Here is a 23,300-nt window from a genome sequence, read left to right as displayed (position 1 = left end):
TCAACGAATAACCAAATTTTATTCAAATTGTTCATATTTAATTATTTTTTTTACATTATTAACCATTAAATTCTCATTTGTATTCAAATTACATCATACGAAATTGTTTGGATTATCACTAATACTTGTTGAAATGGATTTTGGTTCTTTAGGTTTGGAATATAACTAACCTAATTTTCGATATCCAAACTTTCAAAATTTTGGATTTCTAATTGGATTGAGGTATAAATGTGAGAATATGATTTTGTTCATTTTAGGACATCCTCCTTAAAGTGAGTTTTTAGGTTTTAATATTATTCATTGTCTATCATGTTGACATATAGGAAGGCACATCGGCACCTAACCACAAGCTCTATTTCAACGATTCAACAAATCCTCACCGTTGCGACGTCGTTTACCATCAACAATGGCGTCCTCAATGCAAGCTCTCAACGTTAGACCCTTTGGATTCAACTCTACATCCGTTGTTCCTCAACGCCAGCCACGGCCGGTGATTATCCGGTGTTCCGCCGCCTCATCCACCGCCAAAAGCTACAACATCACTCTGCTTCCTGGCGATGGAATCGGCCCTGAAGTCATCTCCGTCGCCAAGAATGTTCTTAATCTTGCCGGCTCAATCGAAGGTATGATAAATATACATATTAGTAGTTTTGAGTAAACGATTCGATTGTTATTAGAATGCATGTTGATGTTATAGCGTATGTATGATTTTCGTTAGGGATTGAATTTAAGTTCAACGAGAAGCTTATGGGAGGCGCTGCCTTGGATGCGACTGGAGTTCCATTACCGGAGGAAACACTCACGGCTGCTAAGCAATCTGATGCTGTTCTTCTTGGTGCTATTGGCGGGTGAACATCTTTTTCCAAATTATACCTAATACTTTGATTTTGATTTTACTCGAACAACTTAAACGCATTATACAAGAAAAAACATAATTGGATCCCTATCCTTTCATCAAAACTTCAGATTACCAAACATATTTTGCTAGAATTGGAGTTCTGGACACTTATCTTTATTCATTAAATGGATTGAAGGTATAAATGGGATAAAAACGAGAAACATTTGAAGCCTGAGACTGGATTACTTCAGCTTCGTGAGGGTCTTAAGGTTTTTGCAAATTTAAGGCCAGCATCTGTTCTACCTCAGGTAAGCCAATCATGAACATGAAGAAACTTGATTATGTTAATAATTCATTCAATACTCATGCATAATTATTAATCACCCTATACTGATGAGAGGGATTAAGGTGCTTTTCTTTTTGACCTTATGAACTTAAGTTGTATACAACTCAATTCTTGCTTTACTCTTTATTCTGTTTTACCACTTTCAGTTGGTGGATGCTTCAACTTTGAAGAAAGAGGTTGCTGAAGGTGTTGACTTGATGGTTGTAAGGGAACTTACAGGAGGTCAGTGTATAAAATTGATCAGATTTACTTGATTTTTTTTTTTTTTTTTTTAAGATATGCCTTACAATTGTTTTATTTTTTAAAGGTATTTACTTTGGAAAACCAAGAGGATTTGGAACTGATGAAAATGGTAATGAGATTGGCTTCAACACTGAGGTTTATGCAGCATATGAGGTTGAATTCTCTCTCACACAATTTCATATAAATAGTTTATATTTTATATAAATATGCTAAAATTACCTTTCTGCCCTCCCAGATAGACCGAATTGCTCGTATTGCATTTGAGACAGCTCGAAAGCGCAGTGGCAAACTTTGTTCTGTTGACAAAGCAAATGTCCTCGAGGTTCCAATCCCCTTTAGTATTCTTCTTCTTAATTTATTCTTATTCCATTATGAGAAGGGTATTTACGTCTTTTGTAAATTGAACAGGCGTCAATGTTGTGGAGGAAAAGGGTAATAGCAATAGCTGCAGAGTATCCTGATGTTGAACTCTCCCACATGTATGTAGACAATGCAGCCATGCAACTTGTCCGAAATCCAAAACAGGTTTTTTACGATTTTGCCCTTGTTGATTTTTTTCTTCTATTTTTCTAAATATGTAATTTATTCTATCTCCATTTATTTGCAGTTTGACACAATAGTTACAAACAACATATTTGGTGATATTTTATCTGATGAAGCATCAATGATCACTGGAAGTATTGGAATGCTTCCTTCTGCTAGTCTTAGTTCATCGGTATTTTTATCTAATTTCTACATTTTCCAATTATTTATATATTATTAATTATATTTATAAGTTTAGTAATTAGTTTAATGTTATTTTATTTTTTTGTAGGGACCTGGACTATTCGAACCAATCCATGGTTCTGCACCTGATATTGCTGGACAGGTAGTTAATATTTGAAAGAGTAAATTACACAAATGGTCCCTATGGTTTGATTAATTTGCATGTTTGGTCCCTAACTTATTTTTTTTAACTCGGGAGATCCCTATTGTTTGTTTTTGTTACGTGCTTGGTGCCTACTGTTTGTTATTGTTATGCGTTTGGTCCATGTTACTTAAAAAGACTATTATTTAAATAGGAAAAAATGGTGAGGTAGGTAAGGTAATGTGAGGGGTGGGATTGGGGGTGTGTTTATCTAAATAAATTAAAAAATCAAGGGCAAAATAGTCTTTTTAGGTAAGACAGGGACCAAGCGTGTAACAAAAACAAACAGTAGGGACCTTTCAAGTTCAAAAAATAAGTTAGAGATCAAATACGCAAATTACCCTAAACCATAGGGACCATTCGTGTAATTTACTCTTCTAAATTACACGAATGGTCCCTATGGTTTGGTGTAATTTGCACGTTTGGTCGCTAACTTATTGTTTTAACTCGGAAGGTCCCTACAGTTTGTTTTTGTTGCGCTCTTGGTCCCTATCTTACCCAAATAGATTATTTTGCCCTTGGTTTTTTAATTATTATTATGCAGGATAAAGCAAACCCCTTGGCAACCATTCTGAGTGCTGCAATGCTTTTGAAATACGGCCTCGGTGAAGTGGCGGCAGCTGAGCGGATTGAGCTGGCGGTGTTGGATGCTTTAAATCGGGGGTTTCGTACTGGTGACATTTACTCAGATGGGAATGTATGTATCTTTTTTCCTATTAAGAAATTGTACTTTTACTTCTTTTTTTATTTAGAAATTAATTTTTTGTTTTTTAAAAAACTACTTAAATTGATATATTGGATTCAGAAATTGGTTGGATGCAAGGAGATGGGGGAGGAAGTGTTGAAGTCGGTGGATACAAAGAAAGTTGTATCGGTTTAAAATGTGAGTTTTTTTTAGAGGTTACTTTTAATTTATTATCTCATTTTGAGATTAATCATTTTTTTTCGGCTCTTTTTATTGAAAATTGTTGTATGTAATGTGAAATTGTGGGAGTTTTTCGATCGAAAGCTTTTGGAGTTTGTGAAGTGTTTAAATGAACAAGATTTGACAACAATTGGAACAAAATTAAAAGTTGATTTGTTATAGAAACACAAATAGATACGATTTACAAACATAATTATCTATCATAAGATTATGATTCATTGTGCATATCTCGGATATGAATATTGAGTCTTCTAAGCCAAATCGAATGAAGCATCATATGGAAAACATCGTACCTCTTTGGAGGCAAATTAACAACGAAATGCTTTCGAACTTGAACACCATTCCTTTGTAACCTTATATACTTCCTTTGTGGTATTGCCATTAAAATATCTTTCAATTGTGGGATTTTCTTTGTTGGTATATCAACCGAAAATGTATCCCAATTCAAAACATCGCTAAATGGCTTTGCATAATCATCCTTGACAAGTACCGGAACACATCCCATGTAAAGAGCTTCCACCATTCTTGGGCTTGCAACTTCCCATCCACTAGCACAAATGCAATACTTGCTCTTTCTCACCTATTAAGAAACCCATATCAACTCCATTGTTAAAAAAATTGTTGAGTTGTTGAGTCTGATTGTTTCTATACCTAATAGTTGCTACAACGACCATAGAAACAACCACAAAATCAGACGACTACCCTAGTTGTGTGAACCATGTAAATTGATAATAAACCTCTCTAGTTTGCCTGGATTAATCCAAGCTCTCTCTATATATGAAATCTCAATGTAATTGTAAACTTCAATTTAAAATAGTACCTGTTGATTGTAATCCTCACCTTTTGGGAGGTATTTTAGAATTTTGACGCCATCTTCCGTCTTATTCTCCCAATGTTTGAGAAGTACCTCACGAATGTAGCCATGGACGCCACCGGAGAAAAACACCAAGATTGTTCGTTTTGAGGGGGGTGGCCCACCAAGTAAACCCTCTGTGGTCCCATGTGGGAGGTAGATTTCAGGGATCGAAACATCTCTAGAGAGTTTGAACCCTTCCGATGTATTTGCGTTACATAAGGCACGAATCGAGTTTTTGTATAAGTAAGGAACGGATGTCGATATTTTAGGCCCCTATGAAAATAAAAAATAATAACATGGTATTAAATATTGGTTAGTTAAAGCACTCATGTTGTGACATGACATGCATGTGATTAGACATGATTTATAGTTCTCTTTGATGACCGGTGGGAAATATTTAATCTCAGTCAGTCAAATACATGTCAAAAAACAGTTTAATGACATATATGTTCTCATGCCCATTATATGCCGTGCATTTGAGACGTGAACAATTTCTCAAAAGTCAAAAGTGTACCCAATCATGGCACGCAAACATGAAATGGTCTGCTCCGTGACTTCGGTTCCAGTAGAGGTGATTTTGGTTGATAACTTTGATGTAGTCTCGAACTATGTTGTACATAGGATTCCAATCATGGGATCCTACTATGTAAACATAGTTGATAAGTGTTATGATACTAAACGGGAGGAAATACACATGAGCTTTTTCAGGATCTCGTGTACGAAACCGACTGATTTCCATATCGTTGATGAAGATCCCCTCTAACCCGAGGATTCCGTAGCATGGTGCACTATGAAATATCGGAGGGTCTCCTTCTTCATAAACGAAAATTTTGAATCGCTTTTCCATTTCTAGGTAACTCCTACACAAAATTTGCATTTTATGAGTATTTCAATTATCACACGTGCAACATAAAATACACCGGGTGAAAAACAAAAAGTACTATAACTATTCAAACGAACAAAATGGTCTCACTCTTCCTAGCAGGGGCGATTAAGGATTATTTATTTATTTTTGTTGGGGCACTGTTGAAGTTTTTCAAAAACATAAAGAGGATTTCAAGTAAACTTTAGAAAATTAAGGTATTTATATAACACTAGTTTTATGTTATTATTATGTTGTTATATATATAGTATTGTAGTAAGTTTTAATATAAATATTAAAGTATGATTATTTATATATTGATTGCTGAATAATGATATAAAATTCATAGCAAAATAATAACATAAAAATTGTGTTTTCATGTTTTCACTTGTAAAAAGGATTACCAATGGGAACACGAACTCAGTTGTTCTAATGTGAAAGAAAAACATAAATTTGCGGGGAGTTTTTTCTAAGCTCTCCTCTCCTTTTAATTGTTGGCACTTAGTACCAACAACTGAAAATGACCTCCTCGGTGACTACCTATTTTATGTTTTTTTTAATTATTATTATTAAATGTTTTAAAGATTAACCCTTTAAATACATATCCAATCTATAATTTTACCAAACCACATTTCTCGACATTCATTACCACAATCAAAAATAGATTCAATCCGTGTGAAAGGTCATGTAACGGGTTCAAACCGAAAGAAAAGTCAAATTACAGGTTCACAAAAGCAACCTAATCCCGACACTCAATTTGCGTACTCAATTCCTTCACTATCAAATTCAATTTGCATAATTTTCACAATTTTCGATACAACATTCATATTTTTTTAATTCAATTTTGTTTTTTTTTTTGTTTTTTTTTTTAATTCGTAGTTTTGATTTTTTTTTATTAATAAATGTTTTTAGTTAAGTAATACTTTTATGTATTTTACATATTACATATTTATTTAAAGTATTTTCTTAAAAAATGATTTAGAAATGGTGAAATGCTAAGGCCATCCAAAATACAGAGAACGAACACATTCGTTGTTGACGTGACCACGAACCACAATCACGAACACCATCCCGGCTGTCCGTGGGAGTCGTGGTCGTGGTGATTTGCGGTGGGAAGAATGGAGGACCATGGACACCTTCTCTCTCAGGCCAACCTTCTTCTTCTCCCCCTCTCTTCTACTTTCCGTTTGTGGTCATCACTGATACACCAACATTGGTTTGTGGTTCGTGATGGTCCTTGTGCTTCATTATTTATCCTCTGTTGGATGGCCTAAGGATCAATTTCTACTTTTTAATGAAGTTATTATTGAAATACATAGAGAAAGAAAAAGATGATGTAACGATGTAAGATAGAAAAGTTAGGGATTAATAAAAAGACAGGGGATATTTTTTTCATGAAAAAACTTAAAATCAAAAAGCTAAAATTATCTTGATAAGAGGAAAGTTTTTTTAATTTACTTTTTATAGGACATTCATACAAGTTGTCTTTTTACAATTCGTTTAAAATTGATGAGACAGACCAAATCATTGAAAAAGCATATGATAAAAGTTTATTAATTAGCAAGCTCTTTGAAAAAGTTTAATTTTTATTTTTATTTTTTAATTTTCATGAACTTTTTGGAGTTTTTTTCTTCATTGTTTTCTGTACCTAATAAAAATCTAATCAATCAATTTTTTTTTATTTTTTATTTTTTTTTATTTTATTTATAATATGCTCTTTGTCTGAATTTATTACTATGTTGTTTTTTATGCATTAACACTTGTACATCTTAAAATATTTTCATTTTGAATTTGTTACTGTACTTTAGTTAATTGAAAAAACTTAGAGGTTGTACAGCTAGTTACCTCACGTATTGGAAAGCCACTTTTCATTATGATTGATCAATATTTTAGTTTATATAATATGTCATTTATAAAATTTCTCTCTTTTTTTTCATGTTTATTTAGCTGTTAAAATTTATGAATTTATTGTGAATTTTATTTTTTCAAATTTTGTAGTACATGTCAAATTTAGTTCCACCGTATATATAAGGTCTTATGTAAGCCTTAGAGGCATTTGAAATTGAATAACACATCTTGAGGTTTTCAGTAATTTTGTGTTTGTTTATTTTTGTTTTGCATCAATTTCCAAGTGTTTAGGCCAATTAAGAATGAAATAAGAAGAGAAAGGATGACGTGGTGTTGGGAGGGTTTCGAGAAAAGTAGGGAACTTAGGATAAGGTGTGGTAATTGACGACACGACAAAAATACACGACACGAAATAAAATTGGGACGAAATTGAAATTTGAATTCGTGTTTGTGTCATGTGTAAAACACGACGTCGTGTCGTGTTCGTGTTCAAAATTTGACACGATTTAACATTTTTTGTCGTGTTTTTCGTGTTATGTATGAATAAATATTAATTAAATACATTAATTGTTATTTCATGTTAGCTTTGTCGTGTTGTGTCGTGTTTTTCGTTTTTTAATCGGTTCGTTTTCGTGTTAGTTAAAAAAAACACGAGATCGTGTCGTGTCGTGTTACATAAAACATTGTTGTGTCGTGTCAGACAAAAACACAACACGATGACCCGATTTGCCACCCCTACTTAGGGTCACCCTATGAACATCCATAATATTATAACTTTTAATGAAGTTTTTCATGAAAACTTAAAATGAAAAGGCTTTATTTATCTCTACAATAAAAGAGTTTTTTCAATTTTTTTTGGGACCATCAGATAAATTATCTATTTACAGTTGAATTAAAATTAGAAGTGATTTTTTTTCATGTTTACATTTCAGTGTTTTTTTGGTTTTTTTTTTCGTTTGTTGTTCTTCTATTTTGTGTGTATAATGTTTTGAGGAAAGTAATGTCATATAGTAAAATATCGAAAATGAAGGGACCAAAAACACAAACTCCACAAAATAATGTGACAAAAACTTGAGGTGTCACATTTGGTAAATGTCAGGGACAAAAAATGGCAAACTCTTGAAACCTTTGTGGCTAACAGTAAAGAATATCAAAGTTGGGGAACCAAAAGTGTCAACTCCACAAACTAATGTGGTAAAAAGTTAAAAAAAAAAACACAAATGGCAAAGTCATGAAACTTTTGTGACAAAACTTTGAACAATAGAAAATATACTATTCATATAAGGTGTTATTGGATATATAATGTATTAGATGTGAAACATGTGTATACTACACAGGTCGTTTAAAACCGAAGTTAATATGAATGAGTGAATATTAAACATATTTTAAAATAAAATTTAGAGAAATACAAATGAAATCATGAATAAACAAATAATTCAATTTGTAATAATAATTAAAAAAACTAATGAATTGGTTTGAACCTATACAATCCGATTTAATTTTGAATTTGAGAGTCTGTCACTGTCTGAACTCGTTTACTTATTAGTAAGATTGTTGTGCAAATTAAGAAGACATTGGAAACATGAGAAAATCAAGGAGATATAAACGGAATAGTAATTAAAATGTAAAATCTTGATTATAGACATGCTAATCAATACAAATAGTTTAAAAGAAAATTAAAAATAATAAGAAAATGATAAGTGACAAAAATACAAAACTTTTTTTTAGAGCATATAAGAAAAAATTGAAAATTAGAAAAAAAATGATAAATGACAAAAATTTGTTTTCTTTTATTAGTATAGATTTGACCGTATCATTAATAAAACTTATGACAAAAGTTTGTTAATAAGAAAAAGCTTAAGTTTGAAAAGGCTTCCAAATAACTTTTTAAAATTTCATGAGTTTTATCATGAAAAATTCTTAAAATAACTCTAAAAAAAACTATTATCATAATCTTTAAGATATATACAAATAGAAAAAAGATTGAATGGAGTCTAAGATAGTGTTTGTTTTTTGTCTGCAAATCTGTGTGACCTCTTCTGTCTGCGCCGCGCAGACCACGCGCAGACATTAGCCTTCGCAGATTGTTTGTTTTTTTGAAGACTACAGACCTAAAAAGGTCTACGCGTCCTCTTTTTGGCGCAGATGTGAACCGGAGTCTTCTAACATCTTCAGACATCTTCTAGCCTAAAAAACATATATATCTTTATTTTTTTCAAGTTTTTTTTTTTTTTTTTTTTAATTTATATTTTTTCCAACTTTATTAATGATAAACAATTTTTAAAAAAAAATTACAAAACTTAAAAAAAAAATGTTCGACGATACAAACATGATATTTTTGACAAATTTATAAATAAAGATTTATTACAATAATAGTCGTTGAAGTTGTTTATATAAATATGAAAAAAAATCATAATATATTCTTATATTTTTTTGCCAAAATTTATAAAATATTATTTAATACAATATCGTCAATTTCTCAAAAAAAATATATATGGTACGTTTTTAATGGATTTACTTAAAGAAATCGAAGTTTATTTTCATCCAATTTATTTCTCAAATTCTTTGATAACTAATTATAATATTTAGTTATAACTTTACAACCAAAGTTGTTGGTTTTTATCAAATATATACGTTAATTCATACCATTTTTATTTTTATTTTTATACAGTAATACATAAAAGTTGATATATATTCATTAATTATTTATAACAAAGTCATAAAAATATTAAAAAATTACTTTGAAGTTTAAAAAAACCAGTTTATTTAGATTTCAATTTATTTTAGTAGCCTGCAGATGTTAAAAAAACAAACAGTCTTTTTTTTCAGACTGCAGACGTTTGGTCCACCTCTTCTACTGCAGAGGTCTACAGATATGGTCCGCAGACTGCAGACATTTTATTTCAGAAAAAACAAACTATCACCTAATAGAAGTTGGGTCACTATCATATGTGCTTAATTGCCTAGATGGGATAGGGGCGGACCTAGGTAGCCCGTTTTACCAGTGTAAATTCTTTTAATTTTAATTAATTATTTTTCCTATACTATTGTTACCACTAAAAAGAAATTGGGTTACCCGATTTTTTTGTAATATTTTTTAAATTGTGCTAACCCTGACGTCTTGATTGTTGAACCTAAATTTGTGTCTTTGAGTCCACAATGATATGAGATAGGTTTTTTTACCCACAAATTAAATATCTTTTAATATTTTTGTTCTTATTAATTTTTTATCTATTTAATTTATTAAATTAACATTAAATATTATACATATCATCATTTAATTAGATAGAAATTAAATAGAAAGATTTATAAAAACAAAAAAAAATATTTAATTTCTCTTTTTTACCTAGATGAGTTGAACAAAATTTAAAAAAATAAATGAAAAGCTATTAATTAAAAACTCAAACACCGATGAATTGTCTTTTTCCTAAAAAAAGTATAATCTACCGAGTCTAAATTTAGCAAAAAGATTTTATGACCTCTTTGTGGATTTTTCACAGTTTTCAAATTTCAATATTATCACTTGTAATATGATATTATCATTAATTTAACTAAAATAATAAATGATCAATTCTAAAAAGAAAACATAGGAAGAATTATTTTTTCTCACATCCATGATAAAGTTAAAAGAAGATCTTTCGATTCTTTCCTGAAGCATATTGGATATTTGTTGATTCACGCAACCAATGTCATAAGTCATAACCAACGTTTCGAATCCAGAAAATATTTGTAAATCAATTGAAGAACAGAATTGTACCTGTGGAACGAATTGGGGTTCCGATAAACTGATCCAGATGGAACATAATCTGGATCATCAATCGAATTATTTGTTGCCATGGAAGCAGCTTTCTTGATTTCAGCTCGAGCTTGAGCTAAACTTGCTTCAATTCTCTGCAGATTGCTCTGTTTTTTGTTGGGAAAACTTGATAGAATTCGATGAGGATTTGCTTTGATTGAAGAAGAAAGGGCGAAATTTGATGTAGTGGTGTAACGATTGTTGAGAAATGAGGTAGAAGTTGTAGGATGAATGGAGATAAATGATAGAATGATGATGATTAGAGATGGTGTCAGCCATGGAAGTGTAGAACTTGACGACTCTCTGTTCTTGATGCATTTTGTGTCCATTTTCTCTCTCCAGAAAATGGAGCGAGTGTGTTTGTGAGAATTTAATTGCTTATACTCCGTCGACATAATATTACGAAATCTATTATATAAACAAAGGGATATTAACAAAACTATATGTTATGAATAAAGTACCAAACAAAAATAACAAAAATATTCTTATTTTTGCAAAATGATCCTTTTGTCCTTAATACCATATTTAGGACTATTAATGTTTCTTTTTGACCTTATGAACTTAAGTTGTATACAACTCAATTCTTGCTTTACTCTTTATTCTGTTTTACCACTTTCAGTTGGTGGATGCTTCAACTTTGAAGAAAGAGGTTGCTGAAGGTGTTGACTTGATGGTTGTAAGGGAACTTACAGGAGGTTAGTGTATAAATTGATTTTTTTTGGATGAACAAATTTTCTTTTGAATATGCCTTACAAATGTTTTATTTTTTAAAGGAATTTACTTTGGAAAACCAAGAGGATTTGGAACCGATGAAAATGGACGCCGGCGGAGAAAAACACCAAGATTATTCGTTTAGAGGGGGTGGCCCACCAAGTAAACCCTCCGTGGTCACATGTGGAAGGTAGATTTCTGGGATCGAGACATCTTTAGAGAGTTTGAAACCTTCCGATGTATTTGCGTTACATAAAGCACAAATCGAGTTTTTTACAAGTAAGGAACGAATCTTGATATTTCAGGCCCCTATGGAAATAAAAAATAATTTTCATGTTAAAGTGATGCTAGTAACCAAAGTTAATAACATGATATTAAATATTGATTAGTAAAAGCTGTAACGTCCGCGTTTTCAGGCTAAACATTTTCGTTGATGTAATAGTCTATGTTAACCTTTGTAACCCGTTTTGAAATAATAAGAGCGTATTATTTGTGTATTATGTGTTTCGTGCTTAATTACTTAATTATGTGATTTGATTAATTAAGAATAAAATAAGCGTCAAAATTTAAGTGTAAAATAAACTCAATATCTTTGCATAAAGTTGTAGTGGCCGAAACGAGGTTTCCGAATATATATAGAACGCCCAAATCTGACTTCGTATGAGGAATTTATGATTTCCTGAAGTTTCGACTTAGCGGTATGTAGCCCGAATACTCGATTTGAGATCAAACGGTTTTTAGCCGAAACAATCTAAACGAGAATCGAAGATCTCGTTGTTAGTAGCGAAACGATGAAGAGTTAGGCGAGAACGGACGTCGGACGAAGAAGTTACGAATTTATAACGAAGTTTTCCTGTCCGGGCCTACTAAAAATAAATAATAAAAATAAATTCAAAATTAGCCGACGGAGTCTAAAAGAAAGTTGTAGAGCGTAGTCTCACCTACGCGTGGATATAAAGAACGTCGAAAACGGAGTTCATATGATGAATATATGAATTTTCAAAGTTTATTAAATAATTAATATTTAAATTTAATCATTATGCCCGATATTATCCGAAGAGGAGTCACTGGACTTATCCGGGTTACGCCCAACGTACAGCGAAGCATGACGAAGCCTCGCACTCGAGTACTCCGATGACGCATGCAGTGACGTTTCGGCATTACGCCCAGTGTACCGAAGCAGTACACCCAGCGTAATGCGAGGGTTCAGCCCTATAAAAGGGGCATACGAGGGCAACTTCTTTCTTTTACAAACTTCTTTCTTCCTCTCTAGTTTTTGCCTTGATTTGCGTGCCATTTATACCCCGAAGCCCCGGTATCATTCCCGAGCCCCGAAGCAAGATCCGAAGCCCCAAGGATCCCGAAGAGCGTTATTCCCGAGTCGAAGCCCTGCCCGCGAGGAGCCCAATTTTTGTGAAAATCTTCCAGATCTATGGAGAAACACTACTTCTGCAAGTCGTAGTGCTGTCTGATCATCTTCTGATCAAGTGAGTGTGTAGTTACTTTCTTCCAACACATTATTATGAAGTATTTTATATAAAATACGTGCTATGTGTATATATTTTGTTGTTATATGTGTGAATGTATATTCACTCTCTTCTATCTCATAGATCTGATTTATTCTCTATGAAATACGTGTTATGTGTGTGTGCCTCATCTGTTATGTGGAATATGTATTGATTAAAGCATGCTATACAGGTTTTAAACTATGTATAAAAATGTATATTTTTATCTACTAATATGTTGGGTAGAACATGGGTAGATAGTTGGTGTGTAATAAATAGATGAGAGGTCTCGATGTTGTTTTGATTTAGTCATCTAGCGGAGCTTAGATGACTACCACGGACTTTTCTAGACAGTCTTGTGGAACACTAGCAGGCTCGCCACCTGTAGGTGTTAATGAACTTGGGTGTTCATTCGCTGTACTCCATCCCCCCATGGTTGCCTTATTTGACATATATTGCCGGGAAACCCCCGAATGCATGTGTTGTCGCCCCAATGAAATATTCTAAGACTAGGTCCCTTGTGTTAGTTGTTTTAGGGACGTAAAGTGAGAATAACGGGAATGAGTAATTGGGTTATTGTTGGTTGGTGGAATTAAATATAATTATTTATTGTGGGTTGAAAACCTATATGCTCACCAGGCTCCCAAGCCTAACCCACTCAGTTTCTTTGTATTACAGGAAGTGGCGCGAGGGCATAAGATGGATAATCATCAAGTTGTTTTGTTTACAAGTCTGTATATGTATATATTTGTTGAATGACTTGTAATGTTATCGTTTATGCTTTATGGTCTGTATCGGAACATGACATCCCGAGTTTTGATTATATAATGAAAATACATTTCTTTATGAAATGCTTTGGTAAATATTATTTTATCATACTTTGTGTTTGGGAACAAATTCCGCATCTCTTTTAAAATCAAAAGGATTTACCCTGAAAATGTTTAAAAAGCATAAATGAAACCGGTCTTTTCTGGCCGAGATTTTGGGGATGTCACAGTTGGTATCAGAGCATTAGTTTAAGCGAACTAGGAATTTGTAGGATTTCTAGACTTAAACTTAAAATGCTAAGTGAAATTTTGAGATGTGTGTCTGTGATATTTTAGACACGAGCACTAGTTTATTTTAGGAAAATTGCCTAAAATGCTTTTATGTGCTAAATGTTATATGTTTTCCATATATGATATTATTTGTTCGGATCTATGGTCTGTTGCCGACCGGATCTGGAAACCTTATGTGTGTAGGATTCTAAGCGTACGTCTACGATATTAGAACTAGCATGTAAACGTTTCGGAGTGATAAGGATGATTTGAATATCTATTGTGAATAAGGATCTAATTTCACCTTATTCGGTGTGTAGATCAAAAATGGTGAGAACAAGAAGTGGATTTGGAAATGCTGATGAAAACAGGAATCAACCACCAGTGATTGAGCAAATACCTATCGTAGCAGCAGCACCTGAGCCGATAACAATGGCTGGTGTACAATTGATGATTCAAACGATGTTGGATCGTCAAATGGAGGAGACTAGGCGGTTGCTTCAACAGAATCGTGAAGAACCGTCAATTCAAGTGGAAGAGCCCGAATTGAATGAAGGGCACTCGGAAGGTGGAAACTTCAGTGGGTCTGTTGGTCAAGCCAACCCACCGATAGTTAGGCAAAACAACCATGATGGAAGGAATGATGGAATGGGATGCAAATACAAGGACTTTCTAACTTGCAAACCATCGACCTTCAATAGAAAGGAGGATCCGATTGGAGTTATGGATTGGATCTCAGAAATGGAGTTAGCCTTCATGACTTGTGGCTGCAGAGGCAAGTTGCAGACTATCTATGCAGTGCGTCAGTTCCGAGGTGTAGCAGTTCGATGGTGGAACACTCTAGGAAAGACTTTAAGCCCTAATCAGCCACTGCAGTTGTCATGGGCAGAGTTCTTGGCGCAGTTCAAGCGCAAGTTCTGCTCAGCCCAAAACCTGTTGGAGTTAGAGAACAAGTTTCTGACATTGACAAAAGGCAGCATGTCAGTTGATGAATACACAAATGCTTTCACCGATAAGATGGAGTTTGCTTTGCGCATCATGCCAGATGAGCTGACAAAGGTTGACCGATACACAAAAGGACTTCCATGGGAGTACGTGGTGCCAGTGCGCCAGGCAGCTATTTGGGCTGCCAAGTCTGTTGAGGACATGATAAAGGGAAGGACCGCCGACAAGGTTGAAGTTGGCGAGAAGAGAAAGTTTGAAGGAACTTCAGTTTCCAATAAGAAAAGCAAATTTTCGAAGTCTGATTCAAAAAAGTTTGGAGGAAAAGGAGGCGAAGCGAAATGGTGTGATAAGTGTAAGAAAAAGCACTTTGGGAAATGTAGTGAGGATGTAACCTGCTACAAGTGTGGAAAGATTGGGCATTTTGCCAATGAATGTCCGAACAACAAAAGGATGTGTTTTGGTTGCAATGAAGAGGGACACATTTTGAAAGACTGCCCGAAGAAGAAGGAGGCAGCTAAGCCCAACATTCCACCAAAGCCGAAGGCGAGAGCCTTCCAGATGACACTTGAGGGTGCGAAAGATGAAGCTGATGTCGCTTTAGGTACCTTTCTCATAAACGAACTACCTGCTCAAATTTTGTTTGATTCTAGAGCTAGCTACTCCTTTATTTCGCATGAGTTTGGTAGGAAACTAGCCTTGCCTGTTGATAGACTAGATAATGCTTTATTAGTCGAAGTTGCTAGTGACAAGTTTGTACCTGTTAGACATCGTATGAAAAACATCTTAATCGACCTTAATGGGAATAAGTTTCACGAGGAATTATTGTCTATCGAACTAAATGGTTTCGACATCGTTCTGGGAATGGATTAGCTTAGTGCCAATGATGCCGAAATTTTAGGCAAGAAGAAGATAGTTAAAGTAAACTCGCCTGGGAAGGAATCGTTTATCGTGTATGGAGATAAACGCAGAGTAAATTCTGGAATCATTTCCCTAATGAAAGCCATAAAGTGTTTGACCAAGGGGTGTACATCATATTTAGCATTCGTGATCGATGCTAAGAAGGAAAAGAAGGTGATGCAGAGTATACCAGTGGTGTGTGATTATCCGGAAGTATTTCCCGAAGATCTTCCTGGATTACCACCTGATAGACAAGTGGAATTCCGTATTGACTTGTTACCAGGAACAACGCCGATTGCAAAAGCACCCTACCGACTAGCACCGACGGAGATGAAGGAGCTGATGATGCAACTTCAGGAGTTATTGGACAAAGGTTTCATTAGACCGAGTTCATCACCCTGGGGAGCTCCGGTGTTATTCATAAAGAAGAAAGATGGAAGTATGAGAATGTGCATCGATTACAGAGAGCAGAACAAGACAACAATAAAGAATAGATATCCGTTGCCGCGGATTGATGACCTGTTCGATCAACTTCAAGGCTCAAGTTATTTTTCAAAGATCGACCTAAGGTCAGGATATCATCAGCTAAAAGTAAGAGAGCAAGATATCGAGAAGACTGCGTTCAGAACTAGATATGGACACTACGAGTTCTTGGTTATGTTGTTTGGACTAACCAATGCTCCAGCAACGTTCATGGATTTGATGAATAGGGTTTGTAATCCGTTTCTAGATAAATCTGTGATAGTGTTCATAGATGACATTCTGATTTATTCAAAAAGCCAAGATGAGCATGGCAGACACTTGCGAGAAGTGTTGGAAGTCTTGAAGAAGGAGAAGTTGTATGCGAAGTTCTCCAAATGTGATTTTTGGATTCGAGAAGTCCAATTCTTGGGTCACGTGGTCAACCAAGAAGGGATAATGGTTGATCCAGCAAAGATTGAAGCTATAATGAGGTGGGAACAGCCGAAAAGTCCCACGAAGATCCGAAGCTTTTTAGGATTAGCTGGATATTACCAAAGGTTTATCCAAGGCTTTTCTTCGATTGCTACTCCATTAACAGCTTTGACCCACAAAGGAGCTACTTATGCTTGGAGTGATAAGCATAAAGAAGCATTCGAGAAGCTAAAGAAGAGGCTATGTGAGGCATCGATTCTATCTCTACCCGATGGAGTTGAAGACTTCGCTGTTTATAGCGATGCGTCTGGGGTTGGATTGGGTTGTGTTTTGACCCAAAGAGAAAAGGTGATAGCATATGCGTCTCGACAGCTGAAAGAGCATGAAAAGAATTACCCGACTCATGATTTGGAGTTGGCAGCGGTAGTTTTCGCTCTAAAAATATGGAGGCATTACCTTTATGGCACGAAGTGCAAACTTTTCACTGATCATAAGAGTCTCCAATATCTCTTTAGTCAGAAAGAATTGAATATGAGGCAACGACGCTGGCTAGAATTACTTAAAGACTACGACTGTGAGATACTTTACCACCCCGGTAAAGCTAATGTTGTTGCTGATGCTCTCAGTCGGAAAGTCAATCTTGAAGGAAAAAGGCCAAGAGCGTTGAGAATAGAAGTTGTCTCGACAATTGTGGAAAGTATAAAGAAAGCTCAAGAGGAAGCTTCTGAGAAGAATGACCGAAAGGAGGAACGTTTGGGAAAAACGTTGGTGTTTGATACAAACGGTCATGGACTGAAGGTGTTCCAAGGTCGGATTTGGGTACCTAAGTCTGGAGGAATAAGAGATCTTCTGATGGAAGAAGCTCACAAGACCATGTACTCAATTCATCCCGGCAGCACTAAAATGTATAGGGACCTGAAACCCTACTACTGGTGGCCGACGATGAAGCTTGATGTTGCAAAGTATGTGGCCGAGTGTGTGACTTGTGCAAGAGTCAAGACACAACATCAGAAACCATATGGGAGTTTAGAGCCTTTACCTGTGCCTATGGGTAAATGGAAAGACATTGCTATGGATTTTGTCACTAAACTATTCAGAACAAAAAGTGGTCACGACATGATTTGGGTGGTCGTTGATCGATTCACTAAGAGTGCGCATTTCATAGCAGCCAAGGAGAAATGGTCTATGGATAAGCTTGCGAATTCTTATGTGAAGGAAATTGTGAGGCTTCACGGTGTCCCGTTAACGATTGTGTCAGATCGTGACAGTCGGTTCACCTCAAGGTTTTGGAAAAGTCTACAAGAGGAAATGAGTACCAAGTTGTGTTTAAGTACAGCTTACCATCCACAGACTGATGGTCAGAGTGAAAGAACAATACAAACACTTGAAGATATGATGAGAGCAAGTACCCTGGAATTCCTAGGTAACTGGGATGAACATTTACCTTTGGTAGAATTTTCCTACAATAATAGTTTCCACTCGAACATAAAGATGGCACCTTATCAAGCTTTGTATGGACAGAAGTGTCGTACGCCGTCGTGTTGGCTTGAGGCTGGGGAAAAGCAGTTTATGGGTCCCGAGAGGGTCCATCAGACTGCTGAGAAGTTGAAAATAATTAGAGAAAGAATGTTAGCAGCTCAGGATCGTCAAAAGAGCTATGCTGACAAGAAGCGAAGACCGATGACTTTTGAAGTTGAAGATTCGGTTTTGCTTAAAGTCTCGTCGTGGAAGGGACTTATAATGTTTGGTAAATGGGGAAAGTTAAGTCCGAGGTTTATTGGACCGTTTAAAGTTCTTCAGAGGATTGGGAACCAAGCTTACAAGCTCGAATTACCCGAAGAACTGAATGAAATTCACAACACTTTTCAAGTGTGTTATTTGAGGAAGTTCACGGGAGAAGTTCCCGATATAATTCCAATTTCTGAATTGAGAATTGATGAAAACAAGAAGTTAGTTGAAGAACCAGAGACAGTTGTTGACCGAAAGACTAAGAAGCTTCGACGCAAGATGGTCGAATTAGTGCTTGTTCGTTGGAAACATTTGAATGGGCCAAATCTCACCTGGGAAACGGAGAGTGACATGTTGAGTCGCTATCCACATTTGTTTGTTAATGTGTGATTCCGGGTACCGAAACATCCTAAGGGGGAGAGAATTGTAATGTAACGCCTGTGTTTCCAGGCTTGCCATTTTTTAGCAATGTAATAGTCTAGGTTAACCTTTGTAACCCGTTTTGAAATAATAGAATTGTATTATTTGAGTATTATGTGTTATGTGCTTAATTGTGTGTCTTAATTTAATTAAGAATAAAAACTAAGTGTCAAAATGAAATGTTAGATAAAGCCGATATCTATGGATAATGTTGTAGTAGTTGAAACGAGGTTTCCGTGCATATAAAGAACGTCAAAATCCGAGTTATAACGAAGAAGTTATGACCTGTCGAAGTTTCGCGACAGAACCGGCACGACCCAGCGCGACCCAGCGCGACGTAAATAGTGAATTTAAGGTAGATAGATATCTATCCTTAGTGATCTAAATGAGAATTTAAGATCTCATCGATAGTAGTGCAACGACGGAAAGACGGACGGAAACGGAGTTCAGATGAAGGAGTTATGAATTTCGAACGAAGTTTTCCTGTCCCGGCCTACTAAAGATAATATATAAGTAATATACTTATAATATATTAAAAATAAAGTCAAAATTAGCCAATGGAGTCTAAACGAGAGTTGTAGAGCATAATCTCACCTTCGCGGCGATATAAAGAACGTCGAAAACGGAGTTCGTATGCGAAAGTTATGAATTTTTGAAGTTCGGGGCGCGAAACCCCAAGACTGTCAGAGACCACGACGTGGCAAGCAGTGCCACGACGTGGCAAATCTCCTGTCACCTCCGGAAGGCCCTCAGATGCAACTTGGGATGACGCATGCAGTGACGACCAAGCCCACGACGTGGAAAAAGGTTGCCACGACGTGGCAAGGGCCAAATTTGCCCTATAAATAGATTTGAAGGGCCAGCCGTTTAGGGTTGCTATTTTCTCTCTTCTCTCTCCCGTTTTACCTCGATTTGCGTGTCAGAAGTACCCCGAAGCCCCGGTATCATTCCCGAGTCCCGAAGCAAGATCTGAAGCCCGAGAATCCCGAAGAGCGTGATTCCCGAGCCGAAGCTCTGCCCGCGAGAAGTTCGATTTTTGTGAAGATCTTCCAGATCTGCGGAGAGATACTACTTCTAGAAGCCGTCGTGCTGTCTGATCATCTTCTGATCAAGTGAGTGTATACTACCTTTCATAAACACGATAATAATACAAGTATGGTTTGAGTGTATTAAATATATTGTTGTTTATATGTGTGAATGTGTATTCACTTTCTTCTTTCTCATAGATTTGATTTATTCTCTATGAAATACGTGTTATGTGTGTGTGTGCCTCATCTGTTATGTGGAATATGTATTGATTAAAGCATGCTATACAGGTTTTTAAACTATGTATAAAAATGTATATTTTTATCTACTAATATGTTGGGTAGAACATGGCTAGATAGTTGGTGTGTAATAAACAGATGAGAGGCCTCGTTGTTGTTTGATTTAGTCATCTATCGGAGTTTAGATGACGACCACAGACTTTTCTAGATAGTCTTGTGGAAACATTAGCAGGTTCGCCACCTGTAGGTGTTAATGAACTTGGGTGTTCATTCGCCGTACTCCATCCCCCTCATGGTTGCCTTATTTGACTTATATTGCTGAGGAACCCCCGGAGCATGTGTTGTCGCCCCCATGAAATATTCTTAGACTAGGTCCCTTATGTTAGTTGTCTTAGGGACATAAAGTGAGAATAACGGGAATGAGTAATTGGGTTATTGTTGGTTGGTGGAAATTAAATATAATTATTTATTGTGGGTTGAAAACCCTATATGCTCACCAGGCTCCCAAGCCTGACCCACTCAGTTTTATTTGTATTACAGGAAGTGGCGCGAGGGCATAAGATGGATGAACCATCAAGTTGTTTTGTTTACAAGTCTGTATATGTATATATTTGTTGAATGACTTGTAATGTTATCGTTTATGCTTATTGGTCTGTATTGGAACATGACACCCCGAGTTTTGATTATATAATGAAAATACATTTCTTTTATGAAATGCTTTGGTAAACATTGTTTTATCATGTTTTGTTTTTGGGAACAAATTCCGCAACTCTTTCAAATCAAAAGGATTTACTCTGATATTATTTAAAAGCATAAATGAAAATTGGTCTTTTCTGGCCGAGGTTTTGGGGATGTCACATGTAACGCCCGCGTTTCCAGGCTAGGCATTTTCGTTGATGTAACAGTCTAGGTTAACCTTTGTAACCCGTTTTGAAATAATAAGAGCGTATTATTTGTGTATTATGTGTTTCGTGCTTAATTGCTTAATTATGTGATTTGATTAATTAAGAATGAAATAAGCGTCAAAATTTAAGTGTAAAATAAACTCAATATCTTTGCATAAAGTTGTAGTGGCTGAAACGAGGTTTCCAAACGTAAGTTGTAGAGCGTAGTCTCACCTATGCGTGGATATAAAGAACGTCGAAAACGGAGTTCGTATGATGAAGATATGAATTTTCAAAGTTTATTAAATAATTAATATTTAAATTTAATTATTATTCCCAATATTATCCGAAGAGGAGTCACCGGACTTATCCGGGTTACGCCTAGCGTAATGTTGTACGCCCAGCGAAGCATGACGAAGCCTCGCACTCGAGTACTCCGATGACGGATGCAGTGACGTTTCGGCATTACACCCAGCGTACCGAAGCAGTACGCCCAGCGTAATGCGAGGGTTCAGCCCTATAAAAGGGGCATACGAGGGCAACTTCTTTCTTTTACAAACTTCTTTCTTCCTCTCTAGTTTTTGCCTCGATTTGCATGCCATTTATACCCCGAAGCCCCGGTATCATTCCCGAGCCCCGAAGCAAGATCTGAAGCCCCAAGGATCCCGAAGAGCGTTATTCCCGAGCCGAAGCCCTGCCCGCGAGGAGCCCGGTTTTTGTGAAAATCTTCCAGATCTACGGAGAAACACTACTTCTGCAAGTCGTAGTGCTGTCTGATCATCTTCTGATCAAGTGAGTATGTAGTTACTTTCTTCCAACACATTATTATGAAGTATTTTATATAATATACGTGCTACGTGTATATATTTTGTTGTTATATGTGTGAATGTATATTCACTCTCTTCTATCTCATAGATCTGATTTATTCTCTATGAAATACGTGTTATGTGTGTGTGCCTCATCTGTTATGTGGAATATGTATTGATTAAAGCATGCTATACAGGTTTTAAACTATGTATAAAAATGTATATTTTTATCTACTAATATGTTGGGTAGAACATGGGTAGATAGTTGGTGTGTAATAAATAGATGAGAGGCCTCGATGTTGTTTTGATTTAGTCATCTAGCGGAGCTTAGATGACTACCACGGACTTTTCTAGACAGTCTTGTGGAACACTAGCAGGCTCGCCACCTGTAGGTGTTAATGAACTTGGGTGTTCATTCGCTGTACTCCATCCCCCCATGGTTGCCTTATTTGACATATATTGCCGGGAAACCCCCGAATGCATGTGTTGTCGCCCCAATGAAATATTCTAAGACTAGGTCCCTTGTGTTAGTTGTTTTAGGGACGTAAAGTGAGAATAACGGGAATGAGTAATTGGGTTATTGTTGGTTGGTGGAATTAAATATAATTATTTATTGTGGGTTGAAAACCCTATATGCTCACTAGGCTCCCAAGCCTAACCCACTCAGTTTCTTTGTATTACAGGAAGTGGCGCGAGGGCATAAGATGGATAATCATCAAGTTGTTTTGTTTACAAGTCTGTATATGTATATATTTGTTGAATGACTTGTAATGTTATCGTTTATGCTTTATGGTCTGTATCAGAACATGACACCCCGAGTTTTGATTATATAATGAAAATACATTTCTTTATGAAATGCTTTGGTAAATATTATTTTATCATATTTTGTGTTTGGGAACAAATTCCGCATCTCTTTTAAAATTAAAAGGATTTACTCTGAAAATGTTTAAAAAGCATAAATGAAACCGGTCTTTTCTGGCCGAGATTTTGGGGATGTCACAAAAGCACTCAAGTTATGACATGACATGAGTACATGTGATTAGACAAGATTGATAGTTCCTTTTGATAGTTGGTGGGAATATTTAATTTATTTTTATAATATTCTTAATTTCAGTCCGATGTATATAAAAAAAGTTAATGTCATATGTGTTCTCATATCTCTTGTATGTCATGCATGGAAATGTGAACAATTACTTTAAAATCAAAGTTTACCCAATCATGGCATGCAAACATGAAGTGATCTCCTCCGTGACTTTGGATGATTTTGGCTAATAACTCTAATGTAGTCTCGAACTGTGTTGTACATAGGATTCCAATCATGGGATCCTACTATGTAAACATAGTTGATAAGTGTTATGATACCAAACGGGAGGAAATAAACATGAGCCTTTTCAGGATCTCATGTAAGAAAACGACTGATTTCCATATCGTTGATGAAGATCCCCTATAACCTGAGGATTTCGTAGCATGTGCACTATGAAAAATTGGAGGGTATCCTTCTTCATAAACGGAAATTTTGAATCGCTTTTCCATTTCTAGGTAACTCCTACACAAATTTTGCATTTTATAAGTATTTCACATATCACA

At 35.6% G+C, this 23,300-nt stretch overlaps 2 protein-coding genes across 3 annotated transcripts; one reads left to right on the top strand and one right to left on the bottom strand.

The window, feature by feature from the left end:
* The first annotated feature begins 305 nt into the window (after positions 1-305).
* Positions 306-3,360, top strand: LOC145071495 (3-isopropylmalate dehydrogenase, chloroplastic-like). Its single transcript, XM_079018365.1, has 11 exons — positions 306-623; positions 719-848; positions 1,035-1,146; positions 1,331-1,406; positions 1,492-1,580; positions 1,663-1,749; positions 1,836-1,952; positions 2,035-2,142; positions 2,242-2,295; positions 2,879-3,031; positions 3,140-3,360. The coding sequence occupies exons 1-11, from the start codon at positions 407-409 to the stop codon at positions 3,212-3,214; spliced, it is 1,218 nt and encodes a 405-aa protein (XP_078874491.1). The 5' UTR covers positions 306-406; the 3' UTR covers positions 3,215-3,360.
* LOC145071494 (putative glycosyltransferase At5g03795) lies at positions 3,223-11,016 on the bottom strand. Of its 2 annotated transcripts, none has more exons than XM_079018363.1 (4): positions 10,583-11,016; positions 4,630-4,975; positions 4,080-4,388; positions 3,223-3,839 (listed from the first exon to the last, which is right to left on the bottom strand). In XM_079018363.1, exons 1-4 carry the CDS (start codon positions 11,014-11,016, stop codon positions 3,468-3,470), a joined length of 1,461 nt encoding a protein of 486 aa, XP_078874489.1. In that variant the 3' UTR covers positions 3,223-3,467. The 2 variants fall into 2 exon arrangements, with proteins under 2 accessions (XP_078874489.1, XP_078874490.1); XM_079018364.1 differs by having other exon boundaries at positions 3,715-3,839; positions 4,100-4,388.
* Positions 11,017-23,300: the final 12,284 nt, after the last annotated feature.

Source organism: Lactuca serriola, chromosome 8 (assembly GCF_051521515.1).
Source record: "Lactuca serriola cultivar US96UC23 chromosome 8, Lser_US96UC23_V15, whole genome shotgun sequence".
Lineage (NCBI taxonomy): Eukaryota > Viridiplantae > Streptophyta > Magnoliopsida > Asterales > Asteraceae > Lactuca > Lactuca serriola.
Note: the sequence above shows the minus strand (reverse complement) of the source record. Positions and strands in the feature narration are given on the sequence as shown.

What these genes read in the sequence shown, in the direction of transcription:
- LOC145071494 (XM_079018363.1), bottom strand. Translation starts at nt 11,016, where the DNA reads ATGTCGACGGAGTATAAGCAATTAAATTCTCACAAACACACTCGCTCC. An exon ending in AACCCCAATTCGTTCCACAG is followed by an intron (nt 4,976 to 10,582) that starts GTACAATTCTGT and finishes AATTTTGTGTAG; the next exon opens with GAGTTACCTAGAAATGGAAA. An exon ending in GTGAGGATTACAATCAACAG is followed by an intron (nt 3,840 to 4,079) that starts GTACTATTTTAA and finishes GTTTCTTAATAG; the next exon opens with GTGAGAAAGAGCAAGTATTG.
- LOC145071495 (XM_079018365.1), top strand. Translation starts at nt 407, where the DNA reads ATGGCGTCCTCAATGCAAGCTCTCAACGTTAGACCCTTTGGATTCAAC. An exon ending in TCTTGCCGGCTCAATCGAAG is followed by an intron (nt 624 to 718) that starts GTATGATAAATA and finishes GATTTTCGTTAG; the next exon opens with GGATTGAATTTAAGTTCAAC. An exon ending in ACAAAGCAAATGTCCTCGAG is followed by an intron (nt 1,750 to 1,835) that starts GTTCCAATCCCC and finishes TAAATTGAACAG; the next exon opens with GCGTCAATGTTGTGGAGGAA.